At 39.7% G+C, this 16,749-nt stretch overlaps 1 protein-coding gene across 3 annotated transcripts; it reads right to left on the bottom strand.

Moving 5' to 3' along the window:
- Window positions 1–793: 793 nt before the first annotated feature.
- SRP54 (signal recognition particle 54) lies at window positions 794–16,398 on the bottom strand. 3 transcript variants are annotated; one of them, XM_075712989.1, is made up of 16 exons: window positions 16,365–16,398; window positions 12,727–12,835; window positions 11,174–11,265; window positions 10,503–10,587; window positions 8,726–8,830; window positions 7,741–7,807; window positions 7,593–7,650; window positions 6,732–6,882; window positions 5,668–5,816; window positions 4,168–4,268; window positions 3,980–4,066; window positions 3,464–3,537; window positions 3,101–3,209; window positions 2,144–2,314; window positions 1,602–1,697; window positions 794–933 (listed from the first exon to the last, which is right to left on the bottom strand). In XM_075712989.1, the coding sequence occupies exons 2-16, from the start codon at window positions 12,802–12,804 to the stop codon at window positions 842–844; spliced, it is 1,515 nt and encodes a 504-aa protein (XP_075569104.1). In that variant the 5' UTR covers window positions 12,805–12,835; window positions 16,365–16,398; the 3' UTR covers window positions 794–841. The 3 variants fall into 3 exon arrangements, with proteins under 3 accessions (XP_075569104.1, XP_075569105.1, XP_009490997.1); XM_075712990.1 differs by lacking the exons at window positions 12,727–12,835; window positions 16,365–16,398 and adding an exon at window positions 10,729–10,816 and having other exon boundaries at window positions 11,174–11,211; XM_009492722.2 differs by lacking the exons at window positions 11,174–11,265; window positions 16,365–16,398 and having other exon boundaries at window positions 12,727–12,799.
- Window positions 16,399–16,749: the final 351 nt, after the last annotated feature.

Raw genomic sequence — 16,749 nt, 5'->3', positions numbered from 1 at the left:
CAGATTGCAGCTGAGTTGGGGTAATATGCTCTATCAGATACAGCTATCTGTGTGTTTTATTTTACGTTCAGTACCAGCACAGAATTCCATCTCGTATGTATTAGAAACTATCTCCATAACAAAAGAACTGCTCAACTGGCAGCCTGGTATGAAGATTATCTTCAGTATACGAGACAGCCTGACATCTGCATACCTCTATGGTTTTAGTCACTTCATTCTTTATGTATAGGGAAAGAACAATAAAATTCTGGAGAACAAAGTTTTGTACAAACCTGAGCACAGCACATCCACCTGCTAAAAATCCTCCAAGGAGAACAACTGAGCAGCAACAGCACATTTCAGATACCAAATTATTCTTATAGCATCTATGCCAAACATGAGTTACAACAGTCCTTAGAAACAAATGAAACTAAGGATATCCTCTCATTACATACTGATAAAGGATAACTGAAGAAACAGACCATTCCCTTGTTTATAACCACTTAAATTTTATTTTACAGTATATTTGTGACATTTTATGTTACTATAACCAAAGATTAGGGTTGTTTACAAATATAATGGCTGCCATTTGATGTAAACAATTTAAAAGTGTCTCTAAATATTAAAATTTTACATCATGATTTTGTTTTATTAAATTGAGTTACTCTTTGTGCCATCAGGTATTAGTGGAGAGGAACTAATTTAAGCAAAAATAGTTTTCAGAAATTAGACGTAGAAACCAAGAAGCCTGAATAAGATTTCAAAAGACCACTCCCCTCATCACTGTAAAAAGGAAGAAAGCAAATTCTTTCACTGAAGTTGCAACGAAAAGTCAACCAAGTCCATTTTTATTAAGGCTTCTTTACATATTATTGAATCCCATCATGCCTTTCATATTCCCAGCAGCACCTTGTTGAAACTGTCTCATCATTGACTGCAATCCTGCCATGCCACCTGCAGAAAATAAGTGAGAACATGGATGTGTTGATTAACTTTGAAGCACAGCTATCTTGCTTCCAAGGCCTCATTACAGCACACATGCTCTTCCAATAATATACAAATGCAAAAGCCCAAGACTGTCAAGCCAGGTTTAAATGGCTATTGAAAATGGACAACTGAGTGAGTCATTACAGAAAGGTCTGCAAAACACCAGGCTTAAAGTAGGTTTTAAGATGACCTGTGCATTAAGATCTAGACAAAAGAAAAAACCCTGAAGGAATGACCATTATTAATCACTAAGGTTCCAGTATGGGAGTCTTACTTAAAGCTGCTCTTGTCAAATTTAATTATTTGAGGCAAAACTTAGAAGAGAAGGGAAGTTGAGGAATAGATTTGCTTTACCACAACCATGCTTCAAGTCACCACTTTACTATTTCATCAGACACCAATCCAATTGCTCATTTTGAGAGCTGAATCCAAATGAAGAGACTAGATTAAGCACTGCTAAGTGCAAGGCAGTCATAACACATGGACTAAACTTTCTGATTCTTGTTAGAAAGCCTAGAAATACTTAATACTGATATATAATGCACACATTCTCACATCACCTTCCTCACTTCTACATTTCAAAAGCTCCACTGTAATCAGTAGTCCTCTCGAAGCTGTAAAAAAACAACACATACCCATATGATGAAGAACTCTTGGATCCATCATCTTTGCCATCTGTTGGTTCAGTTTGGCCAGCTGAGATGGGTTTACATTCTTTGACATATCACCACCTAAAAAAAAAAAGCAGCAATCCTAAGAAACTGGATTAATGTATGGGGCTAAAAATAAATCAGAATTTTACCTCCTAGTTCTAGATGCAAATCCATTCAAGTTCATGAACAAAAGTTACCACATCAGCCACTTAAAAGTATTTAAGGATCAACAGTCACTGCACCCCACAAAACAGACTAAAGTGTCAGTATTGTAGCAGTAATGAAGTCTACACTGATAAAGCAAAAAAATACAGTAGTTTTCACTGCTAAGTTACACATTAGTGTCATGAAGAACAGTGCAGCTCTTACCAGTTACATAAAAGAGCTTTCAAACATCCCGAAAAGGAGTGAACTACAACTCACCTTCTCTTCTCCCAACACCTTATCTATATTTTTACATTTCCTCTGTGTTCACACATCAAGTGACTTCCCCACTGAGTTAATTATGTTTCACTTTTTTTTACCTTTGAAAAGCCCTTTGATGCCTCCCATCTTTTTCACCATCTGTGCAAACTTAGTGTATTGGGTCAAAAGCTCCTGAACATCTCTGGTAGAAACACCTGAACCTCTTGCTACCCTTTGGATTCTTCCTGGCTGCTTACTGAAAACTTTGGCACCATCTGTACTGTCAAGTTCTGCAATTAAAGTGTGGGAAAGAAAAATCCATTCAGTTACTGACATTAAAATCCATTACAGCTGGTAGCAAACTTGTTCCCATTATTGTTGAGAATTTAGTTTTGAGCCAGAGAACAAAAAACTAGTTTTAGAAGTGACAACGCAAAATTTTACATAAATAATTGAGATAGTACTATTCCCTAGAATATTATAAAAAGCTGTTATGTTCACATGTTATTACCATGATAGAAAAAGTCACCTGAATAAATTATGCTCTCAGCATACTTGGTCTTAAGCCATATTAATGGGTTTAGCACAAGGGTGAGAGCATACTACTTCTGCAACTGTTATGGGTGTACTAGAAACAACACACCTTGAATTCCAGAGACCAGGCTATGTCACCAAGTACATTGGAGGGTGGGTAGGAAGACAGACAGCAGTGACAGATTGAAGATGAATGTAACTTTTTAATTTACAAGTATAGCGTTAATAATTTAAGAAGCACAGTTACAGTATGAAAAAATACGTTAATTTCCAATAGAATGCTTCATAATCCCACCTATTCTACACAAGACAGAGCAGCAACAGGCAATTGTCAGGGTATCTCTCCAAGTATTTACACCTATTCAGAAAGTTTGAGACACATATGTACTCTTTGTCATTTCTAAGAGTGATAAATGTTCCTTGTCATTTTCTGTCACTGTAGATGCTGCCTTATGTCCAACTTGTTTCCAAAAAGATCTCTGTAAATAAGCTTGTTCAACAATGGAGAAAAATAGGTGAAGTTTGGGTGAAGTTTGTTTTACCTTGGTCATTCATACTGTCCATTATAGTCATCAGTTTCTTTAGCCTTGCCATTGATTCCTGTTCATTGCCTTTACTCATGAAGTCAGTTCCAAAACCAGGGATCATACCCTTGTTTTAAAAATGGAAAACAAAAGTTGTGTCAGAATAGGCTAAGCTAACTTTAATCAAGCAGTCAGAAACACGGACAGCAAGTTTTAGTTCAGCAGTTACATACTGCAGTAGGCAAATCATTTCACCTTTTTGAAAAACATAAAGCACAGACTCCAGCATCAGTTTCAATGAAGAGTTCTAAGTTTCTAGCAGAAGTTTGTCAAATATCAATGAAAATCTGATAAAATAAAATTATTTTGGGGATAACTAACCAGGATCTGACTGAATGGTCCCATTTTCATGATGTTTTGGAATTGTTCATACATATCTCTTAAGGTAAATTGACCTGAAGTACAACAACAAAAAAAAAAGAAGATTAACAAAAGTCACATTAGCATTTTGGTCTTACTGTCCTTTCTCAATTATTATTCTTTATGTTTACAAAGGGAAATACTATACTGCATAGATAAGTAGATAAATAAACCTCTTCTCCACTATTAACACAGCTAAACCGTTTTAGATGGCACACACTTAAGAGTTAAGCTAGTTATTCTGCAGTTATAGACAGTCGTAGTCCAACAGACTTACCACTCGAAAAAACATAACTCCATTTACTTGCCTGCCACATTTATTAGAAAAAGAATAACCATTCTTCACTATGCACATGAAAAAAGCGACTTGTCTCTACACATAACACAAATTAACTCAGCGGTCTACATCCCTGAGAGAACCTGCCATGATTAGGTCATGGTAATACACCCGCTATTCATGCCTTGGGAATAACTTACCATGTTTGAGCTTTTCTATGAGTGCTTCATTATCATCCAACTTGAGCTCATTTACTTTATCTATCAATCCTTCAATATCACCCATACCTGGGGAGGGAAAAAAAAAGCTCCGAATTTGGCATTAAAAAAATTACACTTTGACTTTCTATTATCTAATTCGAAGTGTCTTTTAAGTACGCAGTACATACCAAGAAGCTTGCTGATGAAAGGCTGTGTTTTAAAGGGTTCAAAGTCATCTATGTGTTCACCAGTTCCAATAAAAATAATAGGACTCTTCGTGGCAGCAACTCTGCAGTAAAATATATTTTATAAAATGGCCTCTCAAAAACCACCCATCTTTTGTGCCACCTATTAACATAATCTGCTAGACATCATCAACACAATGCATCCTCTCTGAAGTACCTTTTTTAGTCCTCAAACTATTAATGCAAAAACATCCAGCATTTAGAATGGGTAGCTGGGAGTAGCTGACAAGATGTTTCTCTAATTAGTTCTTTGTAAAAGACAAACTCTGCTTTGAAAAATCATCAACAGAAATGTAAGTTGCTTATTTTCATTGCTGAGCGTAAGAAACTTGAGAGGAAAGAGAAAAATAAATCATCTCCATTTTATCCTAATATTGTGAGGTCAGATGAGACAGGCATTGATTACTTTTTCTTCAGGTACCTCCTACAACAGACAGCAATCTCATTTTCAACACAGAAAAAAGCTTAGACATAAGAAAAAATCAGAGCCTTTTCACCAATCAATCATTGGCACTAGCTTTTAGATGAACTCAGCTTCCAGTCTACACAAAGTATAGAACAAACACAGCAGACTGAATGCATACAAGTGCATGACAACAGGAACAAGCTTTCGGTATTTTCACTTTGCTCTTAAGTTTAGTTTTCCATCACTATGCTATAAATAACAGCAAAATACATATGGCAGTTTAAGAACTCTTAACACTTAAGATCAAAGCCAGACAGTTATTTAGTAAGCTGGTGTCACTTAACTTTGTTTTGACAAATCATCTCAGCTCCATACAAGCTGTATCACTGAAATGCAGCTGGAGATGAGTCTGACATGCCATCATATAAAGCTGAAGATAAAATGTAACACTTTCTAGTCAACAGAGTCTGTCAAGATACAGCACACGGGAAATCCAACAAGAATGGAATTTGGGAAAGTATGACTGCAGACTAATTTTTTTACCAAATTGTTGGACATTGGCAATCCAGAAGTTTGATCTGCCTTGCAGTTTTAAGGCCAGTAGATATGACTAGCTAGAGTTTTTCCCCTTTTGGAAAAAAAAAATCTTAGGCATTAAATGAAAAGCAAAACTTTTCAGGTAAGCCGCATCTATTAAGTCCAAATTTGTATTTTTGGTAAAAACTCCTGATATGCAAGATGCCATAAATATAATTGCTTGATGCTATTCTCAGAAGACAGAAATATGACATGTGACAATACACACTACTGCATTGGAAGTACATCGTAATATCCGATTCTGACTGACATTAAATATCAACGTGTTATCTTATCCACCAGAAGTAGGGTAAGAACATAACTGTTACTGACTTAAATCTCAGATTCTGTGCAGTGTGACACTGACACTTTCACAGGACAGGTTTCTGAGGGACACTAACATATTCCATGGCTGTCCATGCATGGCCCGACATTGGACGCTATTACAACACAATACTTACGCGCTAAGAGCTCCACCTCCTTTTGCATGTCCATCAAGCTTAGTAACAATAACAGAAGCTACATCTACTTTATCTTTGAAAGCTTTAGCTTGAGCTTCACAAGCTTGGCCAATGGAAGCATCCATCACATAAACAATGTTATCTGGTTGCTAGGAGAAAAGAGATACACAAAATAGTAATTTCCTGCTTTCTTAAACAGTGTTTGTGTATTATGTTCAGCAGCAGAACTTACTGCAATAACAGTAAGTATGTAAAGGCTGTGCAGTTTAAAACAAAACGGCAACTGTTTCATGAACAGTATTGTCTGAAGACCATTTGACAATTCTGATGCTGTATTACTATGTGAAACTTATCTACAAACACAGAATATTAAACTTTAACAGGTTTACAGTTATTACTTATGTTTTGAGTGATTTTAGCCAGGATCTGAGCCAATAAGCTAATTAGTATCTACAAGCAATTAATGGCTAACAACATCTTCCATTCAGTTTTACATTAAGAGCTTTAAGACATCCATTCCTCTGAAAACAAGTTAGCCATTAGCAGGCATTGTGTGGGAAGTGTCATATTGTCATGCAAGACCACAGAATCAAAAAAATAGCCAGACTTTTTAAACCCATACAAGAAACACCAGCTTCATTTACATATCAAAACTGCTGAAAGTTATCCAATCATCTTCTCTTTTTCAGGACAATTATTCGTGACAATCACAGAAAGTGTAGTACACATAGCTAGGGGAAACCAGATCAGACTGGTTCTTTTATCTAGTTTCTCAATGCAAAGATCCTGAAAAGGAAAAGTTGAAGCAGGAACGGTAGTCTAGTTATGTGCAAGCATCCTTGAATTACAGATACAAGAATTAAAACTGACACAGAACTATCAAGCACTGATCATCCAGCCCTTGTTTATTCATATGCATTTGTAATTCCTAACGTATTCTAGGAGTTAAAGTGCTGACGCATTCCAGAGGAGCAAAATCCACATTGAACATTAGGAGATAAACATAAATGAATTGTAGTCAAATTACTATAACAGCAGTCATGGTATTTCTTGAAACTACTCACTATGGCATTAGCAACTTGTAACATCTCTTCAAACAAAGAGTCTTCCTGTTTGTGACGCCCACTTGTATCAACAATGATTATTTCAAAGTTTTCATTCTTAAATTTCTCAACACCTTCTGAGGCAATAATTACAGGATCCATTTCTGTATAACTGATCACAAAGAGAAACATATATATATATGCAATTCTTTGTTCCCAAAGAAACTAATTCAAACTTCACTACTTGACTGTAAGCTTGTTAACTGTAGATCTACCTGGATTTCAAGAGGGACTTCCTCTTAGATCAAGCAAAAATTGATTAACAATATGCCTTCCTAAGCCATTTGCCCTTACTTTTCAGTGAACTGAAGCACAAAGGACTGTCCATCTCACCTGCTGAAGACTGCACTAAGTTCTACTAGCCCTTCTCTGAAATAAGATTTAACTGAGCACCTAGACAGTACACCTCCAGTGAAGCTTAGGGGAAAATTATTTACTGCTTTTATAAAAGCTATTTTAGGTCCACTGCTGCCCCTACTTGACAATAAAAATTAAGGGTCCAAAAATCATATCCTTTGATCTGTAAAGATACTTCCTGAAAATCTGAATGTGTCTGGTAAAGGCCTATTAAACTATTACATGCTGAGAGAACATTGTAGCGAATTATCCCCCTGGTCTCTTCTTACACTATCACTATCTCCTACTACTTGCAGACAATATACTGAACTAGGCACAATTTTCATCTGATCACAGCAAATATTATAATAAAATCTAAGTAATTAGGCAAGACTGAATCCCTATCCCTAGTGTGAGATGTTCAGTAAGGAACAATGCATCATTGGTGTTGAATCGTTCTCCAAACTGATTCTGAAAGATGCTTACCTCCCATAGAAGGGAATTCTTGCTTTTGTGGCGTTCTGCTTTAACTGGTCAAAAGCACCTGTAAGACAGGTATAGTCAAGGGATTATTTAAAAAAAAAAAATCTGTAAATATTAGAGATAAAGAACACATCATTAAAGACTGTATTACCTGCTCTGTACGTGTCTGCACATATTAAACACGTCTTCCAACCTTTCCTCTGATAGAAGTATGCTAACTGCGAAAAGAAATCCAAAACAACTAGTTACACCAAAATCCCACTAGAAAGCATGGCACTGTGTAACAGCTTGTAAGTCACTGAAGTACATACCAAGGACAAAGCCAAGCCAGTCTTCCTATAACTGAGACCACTTAGTGACACTGTACAAGTGTCAAATGTTAGCATCTCCATTATTTAGAAAAGTATGTTACACATCTAATTATTAATGGTGATATGAAAACAGCTGCTTCATTCTGATTCCCATTTCAGTTTCGTGAGCTAGGAATGACGACAAATAGTTCAGTCCCATTTTACTAATTCCTGGATTCTGCTTACTGTTAATACTGCAGATAGGACTAGCTTTTAGAAACTACCCAAAGCAGCAATTACTTCAATATTAAGTACTGTAATGGCTACAACTTGTACAGCTCTTTGTTTCTGTACTTCCAGAGGAACAAAGGTATTTCCATTGCAAGGACATGTTTTAAAGCAACAGATGGAATCCTTACTTTCTTTTAACACTCAGTATCACTGGTACAATGTACATTCACAGAACATTGATTGACCAAAGACAAACTTCCAAAACACAGTTTGCCTACAGAAGCACTAGGAAAGTCTTATAAATTCAGAGCAGTGATATATTCGGTATAGCCTATGTGTGAATCTCAGAAGCAGATGACTAAAAAAAAAAAAACAACAATGATGCATCAGTCTTTCCTGAAGGAAGTCTTACATCCATAAATTGTCCCAAAAGAATTGGACATTCATCTCATCTCAAAAACCACTCTACAGAAATATCTCTACATTGTAATCAGTACTTTCCTACTCACAGAAACAGCACACATCACAAGCAAATCCTACCAAAGAAATTCAGTGACCAGCCGCACTCCCCCAAGAAAAAAAAAAAAGCACACAAACAGATTCAGTGCAAGTTACCTTTGAACAGGTTGTTGTTTTACCACTTCCTTGCAAGCCAACAAACATTATAATATTCTGTTTTCCTTTGGTAGGTGTCCATGCTTTGACTCCAGGATCTACAAGCTATAGAACAAAGTAAAACATATGTTGCAGAACTGAATCTCAGAAGCACACAACAGCCAGTGTCATGGTAATGCTAGGTGCCTGGCTTTACATTCAATGGAGCAAGCCAATTTTTGCATATCCTAGTCTTAATTTGGCTTAGATGCTTGCTGATTTACAGCAAACAGCAACAGCCCATGCAAGATGTCTACAGCATATAGTATTATGCTTAATAATTCTGTAACAGTAAGTGTTAATTTCTTTCTAACACCAAGCACGGAAGTCAGGATGGCCTGTAGAACAAGTGTAACAACCAACACAGAAACATGACCTCCACCCCACCATCGCTGCTCAAGATGGTCCTCTCCTGGTGAGAATCCTACAGTACAGAAGACTTTTTAGGGTTGCTGCCTCACTTCTCAAATGAGCAGAATCATAGAATCCTTTGGGTTGGAAGGGACCTTTAGAGATCATCTAGCCCAACCCCCCTGCAGTGAGCAGGGACATCTTTAACCAGATCAGGTTGCTCACAGCCCCATCCAATCTCACCTTGAATGTTTCTAGGGATGGGGCCTCCACTACCTCTCTGGGCAACCTGTCCCACTGCTTCACCACCCGCATTGTAAAAAATTTCTTTCTTATATCCAGTCTAAATCTATTCTTCTTTAGTTTAAATCCATTATTCCTTGTCCTGTCACAACAGGCCTTGCTAAAAAGATTGCCCCCATCCTTCCTATAGGCCCCCTTTAAGTATTGAAAGGCTGCAATAAGGTCTCCTCACAGTCTTCTCTTCTCCAGGCTGAACAACACCAACTCCCTCAGCCTGGCCTCGTAGGAGAGGGGTTCCAGCCCTCGGATCATTTTTGTGGCCCTCCTCTGGACCCTCTCCAACAGTTCCATGTCCTTGTGCTGAGGGCTCCAGAGCTGGACACAGTGCTCCAGGTGAGGTCTCACCAGAGCAGAGGGGCAGAATCCCCTCCCTCGACCTGCTGGCTACGCTTCTTCTGATGCAGCCCAGGATTCAGTTGCCTTTCTGGGCTGCAAGCACACATTGCCAGCTCATGTCCAGCTTTTCATCCACCACTAGCCCCAAGTCCTTCTCCGCAGGGCTGCTCTCAATCCCTTCATCTCCCAGCCTGTATTGACATCGGGGGTTGCCCCATCCCACGTGCAACATACATACATTCCAGAGAACCACCATATGGACGGGCACAGACTACACAAGACTATACTGTTAACTGGGAAGAGGACAGAATACCGATACCCAGGTGCCGGTTTGACCAAGCAGACAGATTAAAGAGAAACGCTGCCACGAATTGGTGGGTTGTTACTTAACACTTTTTCAAAGGCTTATAAGTAGTTTGAACAAATCTTCATTTAGGTAGCAAAGGCATGTTTCTGGGACAACCAAAGACAGTCCAGAAGCTAGCAGTACTTTACCCTTATTTTATCTTTAAATTTCAACTGAAGAGTAAGAATAGCCAGACTTGAAGCTTAAACAGAAGATAGTCTGAGAGATGCCCAGAACTAGTTTCAATCAGAATACTAGTGTTTGCAGTAGTAAGTAGCCTTACAACAGAAAACATAACTGTAGGAACCGCACAATAACCTTAAAGCTTGGCTTGCTACTGTACTGCTTCCACAGCCCAGGCTGTACAAGAAAACAATGCTATATAGATTTTTGAAGTCCTACCTTAACAAGTTCCTTAAAGACAGCATGCTGAATCATTTTTCTTTTGTTAAGGCCAGATGCCATTTCTTCAAGATCAATTGCAGACCTGAGTTTAGGAAAACCATGAAAACACTAGTGTAAGTTAAAGCATCACTTTAACCTAGTAATAAATGAAATGTTTACAACTGAAACAGCACTCTGATTTGCCTTGAGTTTTCAGATAGGAAATATTTAAGAAGAGACACGCATTGGAGATACCACTTCTGTATGCAGGTCAAAACCAGATTTCTGAAACACTTGCATCTTTCAGGCTTGCATCTACTTGAATTACACATCTGAAAATAGCCAAGGTAACAGTACTGGTCATATACACAGATCTATTTATATCCAGCACAGAACATGTGAAGATGAGGTGTCTAGAAAGTAACAAAGAACTTGTTTATCATACCACTCAACTGATGACAGCAACAGTTTTTTTGAAACAAGACTATAACAGCAATAACTGGCTAAACTTGACAAAGATTCTTTTGATGGAATTGGCTAGATATTTAGTTCAAACTGTATTTTCCTGTTAAAGGTAAACTGGGTGTGTCTAAGAAAACCATATAAAGATAGATGTTATTCTTCTGTAACCTCAAATTACAACTTTTGTAAACATCAGAAGTTAAATGCATTTTGATTATTTCACTTACTTGACATTTTCTCTGAGTTGCTTCACAAGTTTAATATTAACATCAGCTTCCAGTAATGCTGTACATACTTCTTTTAACATAGCATTTAAAACCTTTGGAGTATAAAGGAAAAATGGTTTTATAACACACAGTATTGACTAGGCCAGTATTAGTTTAAAACATGAACGTGAAAGTGAATTTATGATATAACCAAGGCTTTTACAAATTAAATGCATGCAGTCCTATCAATATATTCACTGTCACATAAAAAAAAAAAATCTATGCATTTGTTCCTATGTAAATGCAATTTAAATTTTAAAGGGTAATACTGGAAAAAAAGGGTCCTCAATTTGTAATATGCACACTATAATGAAGTAACACAAAACGATTCCTGTTGCATTAAGGACAACAGCAGCTCGCATGGCAGCAAGACTTCCTAAACTTCCGAATGGGTACTCCTCAGCTGTAACAGAAAGCCACAAAAGAATCTCTTAACACAACACAATCTCCAAAAATCAAAGTATTCCTTAAATGCAAGATGGATGCACTACTACTTGCATTCTCAGCAGAAACTGGACTGCTGCTCTGGGGTATGCCTTTTAGGCAAACAGGTGCCTCAGGAACCCAGTTTAGTAGTTCTAAGACTTTTCACTTTGAAAAATCTTGAACAGAAAGATTTTTTTGAAAGTAACACCTGCATAAATGTTGTTGCTTGCACAGCTTGAGCTCTTGTAGGAGAAAAGTTTCTACTGCTGAAAAAAATTATTTGGGCTGGATTTGATTCAGTTAAGGATTTGTTGTCTCCCAGCTAAAGATTTGTTAAAACCTTTCCTCTATGCACAAGTTCCAACCCTACAACCCTCGATAAGCCTACTTTTTAGTTACTTTAAGCCACCTGTCTGCCCATCTGTAAAGAGTTATAGCAATTTATTTACTCAGAGGCACTTCTAAACCATCACATCAGTTAGTTTTCCACCTTGCTTTTCAGTCCATGTACCAAGAAAAACATCTATAATTTCAAATTCTTAATTAAGAAAAAGTCAAGACTATACCAAGTCAAACAGCTTCCAAAAACAGACACTGTATTGCCTTGAATATAAAGGCAGCAAACATAACATAATCCTTACATTTCAGACAGCAAAGGTTACATTGAAAGCCATTTGTTCTTCTACGCTTCACCTTCTAGCGGTCTGGTACTCGTCTCCATAGTCTGGCACACACACATAATCAGAGCACTCCACGTAGTCTCACAGCCTAACTTCCACCCAAACTTAGGCACATACTGTCTCCTCTGGCATTCACCTCCTCAGAATGCCAATCTCCATAGGTACAGCCAGCAGGCTCAAGGACCCTTTGACCATGGGACCCACTATGCCTGAAGTGATTATACGTGTCTAAATCTGGTTCTAAGTTTTGGCAGTACTATCAGGGGGTTAAAACATCGAGCTAGAAATTTTACTTGAAGGAAGAAAAGAGCTTCAGGATAACATCAACCTACTTATCAGCCTTTTAGAACTTCTTCTCAGAACACTGCTTTCCAAGTATTAGTGTCATCACATATGCATACTACATACCTCTTCATTGATAATCGTAGCATTGCTCAGTGAGCGTAATGCTGAAGTTATTTTTCTTCCAAGATCTGCTAGAACCATTTTGGCGGCTTCAAGTACAACTCAGAAGAATCTGGAAAACAATTAAAAATTAAAAACTAGTTGAAGCTATACCTATGGGTTAAGAAACCTGCTTTGCATTCCAGAAAGCACTCAAGTTTTACTTTTTTTAGAGTTATTTTTAACAAATATTGGCCTGAAGTTAATTCTAGGCTATCCTGATGGCCTACTTAAAAATAGAGATACCACACTGCAATTAGGAAGCATTTCACTGTCTGGGATATTTGCGCATTGAATTCACCACAAAAAAACAGTCCAGACTGACAGAAAGAATGCTAATTGCTTTCTACCTTATCAGCGGTACACTACATGACAGAATAAAATCAAGCAGAATCGCCTAGAAGCTCTGCAGCCTGCAAAGACAGACAGTATAATCAGAAGCAAAATATTTTGCTAGCAAAACTGAACATTATTGATCACTTCTATTTTATCTACCTTACACTAAATCAAACTGAAATTCCCATTTCAGTAACCCTATAAACATACTTGCATTTTAATAAACAAAATTCACATTGCTTTTTTTTAGCAGTTTTATTGGAAAAAATCAAACTATTTTTGTTCGCTACAGGCACAAATCTTACATATAAGCCTAAAGCATACCGCAACTTACAGTTAGGAAACCATAAAAGGTTAATTTCTGGAGAGTATGCACAGTCTAGTCAACATGCTAAACCACTCCACCTTCTGTACAAGGTGGCAACATATTCAGGAGAACACATGGCTGAAATGGCAATCTAAAATTCTGAAAAAGGGCAAACCAAAATTTGTCTGAAGAGCAAAAATTTGCAACACCACAGTTACTGCTGAAATGGAGCACTTCAGATCTTCTTGTTTATCTTCCAATTTCACGGTTGTTTTCTCATACCCAGCTGACACTACTCCCTTGCTGGTAGCTGAATTTAGAATCTCGCATTTGAGTTCCTCCTTTCAGAACTGAAAGCAAACTTCCCCATGTGAGAGCCTCTGTAATCAAAGCAGCTGACAGTTTTCAAGACTTTGTGGTCTTCCTGCCCCCCCCCCCAAATAGGGAGAGAAGAAGACAGACAAGAAAGGCCGGTCCATTTAGTAAAATTAAGAATACATCATTGGCTATAGTCTTAATTTAAAAAAGAGGGCTCCAACCTAGGTAACATGGAAATAAACTCATTGTATACACATTGAGATTTAGTAGCTGTGCAGGCCCGAAAAAGGAAGACTTATGATGTGTTTATAAATAAGTACAGATATATTCCAAAGTAGATAAAACAAGTCACCCATGTAAGCAAGCCTCCTGACTGCTTTGCCTAATTGAGAGTTAATCTTGTCACGAAGTTGGAAGGTTTAAAGAAAAAAAAAAAAAAAAAACAATGCACAAAACCCACCCAAAAACTGCCAGTCCAACCGCTCTGATACTGAGGCCACAACACAGGACAAAGTCTGCAGAAGTTTCAGAAGATGCAGGATAAATAAATTCAGCCTACGTACAGGCCTCAGAGATAGTAAATGATGCAAATAAATATATTTACACATTGTAGATGTAAAGTACATTGTATGTACAGGCAATTCCAAAGTGACATACATTACCATGCCATCTCAATATTTCATTAAAAAATTACTCTATGCTTCCTAAGGAACTCTACCAGGAAAATGGTTTAGATCAGTACACTAACAGATATGGATGTCCACCTTCTTACTTTGCTGGAAGAGGACTTGTACATGACATCTGAAGTGGGAAAACTCAAGTTTTCCTTACAGAGCATACGAGTCACATTCTTGTAGAATAATTCTGGAAAAGCATCATCAATATGATCTACCAAAGGGTGTCAGAAAAACAGATATTAAAATTGTTTTTTAATCTCTTTTCCCATGAAAATCACATAATAAAACCTTTAAACATTTCAGTAAGCTTTGAGCTGCTAAAACTGCAGCCACAGACAAAACTTAAAAGAGAACACGGGGATATGAAAGCTAAGAAATTTGATAGGATGACCAACATACAGCAGCCAGGTGAACACTCAGTATTTAAAATTAGTTTCCAGAGTGAGTTCTACCAATCTTCAAATAAGAAAATTAATTATGTCCTAATAAATAAATGTTTCCACTACAGAACTCCAAAAGCTTCTTCCAACAGCCTTACAATAGAATAATGCAAATACTGTGCCAAGGAGGTGAGTTTAAGCATTTTAGTATCAACTGCTTTCTCTAACACATTAAGAATTTATAAGCCATCAGAATTACTAAGGGATGCCAAGGACAGAAATTAACATAACTTTTCATGTACAGTCCATCCACATTGTGAGCTGCTCTACAGACAAAAAAAACCACATAAGCTGTCTTAGCAGGTAGCCAGCTTGGGTTGGCAGGTAGTCAGAAGGGCATTAGCAGCGACTGCACTGCAGAATACGTATATACTGCATTCAGAGCATCTGTAATTCTAGAAGAGCTTTTTAGCTTTGATACAGCACTCCACAAATGCACTTAACGGGTTTAAATGTGGCAGGGCCCCACAGTAAACAAGCCAGACTGTATCAGGCAGGCCTCATGCTGAGCAAGGCCGTGAGCTCTACACAGCCCGGGCACCTCCGCACCGAGCTCCCAGGTCATCATTCCTCTGCGCAGAGCCCCAAGATCGCTTCACTTGCTGCTGAAAGGCAGGCATTTCAGGAATAAAGGGGCAGCAGAAGTAGTGGAGTTTTTTTAAGCCATAGCAAAACACCAGTGAAACAAGTCTGAAGATACATACTGCCTATCCATCTAACATAAACCTCTAACCAAGGTTTGTCTAGCTAAACCAGCAGTACTCTTCAATGCACAGAATTTTAAAAAATTAACAGCTTTAACAAATAACAGCTGTTTAAAACATAATAAGCAAAAAGAATACTTACTTAAAGTCTGTACTAATATATATATATGTGTACACAGGTTAAGATCTGCTGAAAGTCTACTACTATAACCAAAAAAAGGCTGATTCACAGGTGGAAACAGCTTGAGCTACTGCAGCAACACTCAAGCGCAACATACTAGTTTCCACCTTCTAAAAATTATCTGACAGACGGAGAAGAAAGCAGGTCCAGAGCTGCAGCAGGGGCTGACTATCCTGCTTATGGCCTGAAGCCCTGGTTTTCGCGGAAAAGAACAAACCGGTGAAGCCTTAGATACGTGCTGGGCCGCAGCCTTCCCCCATGCATCCAGGGCTGGCCACAGCCAACGGGCCAGGCAGGGGGCTGGGCGAGTCCCGTCCCGGTGACGCAGAGTGCCGGGGCTCGCCCAGGAGCCCCAGAGCTCCGCTTCTTGACGGCCGAGGCGGCGCAGCCAAGCAGCGGTTCGGCAGACCGGGGGGCCCTGCCCAGCCCGGCCGCCACCACACGCTCCGGCTGCCGGAGAGCAGACCCGCCGTCCGTTCCCCGGGGCCGACAGGGTCCGGATGCCCGCCCCCCCCCCCCCCCCCCCCCCCCACCGCTGCACCGCCGGGGTTGGGCCGAAGGCCCCCGCCTCGCCCCAAGAAACTGCCGCCGGTGGCGGTCCCGCTTCGGGCCAGTCGCGGCGGCGGCCCCAACACTCACCGGGAGCGCGGCGCGGGGCCTGCGGGCGGAGCCCTGCCCGCCGCGGCGAGGCCGCCCAGCGCTGCGCAGCCGCCACTGGCAACGGCGAGACGCCACCGGCCGCCGCCGTCCGGGGAAACGTCACCACTCGCTCTTACCCCGCAGGCCCCGGCTCGCTTCCGCTTCCGGGGCGCGCGCGCCCGCTGCCTCCTTAAGGTGGCCCCGCGCAAACGGCCTGCCCGCGCTCGGCGGAGCCCCGCGGCGCCGCCGGGAACTGCGCCGCGCCAGCTTACGGGCGGGCGGTGCGGCCGCAGGCGGGGAAAGGGCAGGGCTTCCCCACGGCCGTGAGCGGGGAGGCGGGGCCGGGCGCGGGGCCAGCAGCAGCAGGCCCCCGGCAGCCCGAGCA

The sequence above is a fragment of the Pelecanus crispus genome, chromosome 6 (genome assembly GCF_030463565.1).
Source record: "Pelecanus crispus isolate bPelCri1 chromosome 6, bPelCri1.pri, whole genome shotgun sequence".
Lineage (NCBI taxonomy): Eukaryota > Metazoa > Chordata > Aves > Pelecaniformes > Pelecanidae > Pelecanus > Pelecanus crispus.
The sequence above is the reverse complement of the archived record's forward strand: the minus strand, read 5'-3'. Positions and strand labels throughout refer to the sequence as shown.

Coding starts and splice junctions, on each gene's coding strand:
- SRP54 (XM_075712989.1), bottom strand. CDS start 12,804: ATGGTTCTAGCAGATCTTGGAAGAAAAATAACTTCAGCATTACGCTCA. Junction 8,831..10,502: donor TCTTTAAGGAACTTGTTAAG/GTAGGACTTCAA, acceptor TTTGTTCTATAG/CTTGTAGATCCTGGAGTCAA. Junction 4,067..4,167: donor TTTCATCAGCAAGCTTCTTG/GTATGTACTGCG, acceptor TTCCCTCCCCAG/GTATGGGTGATATTGAAGGA.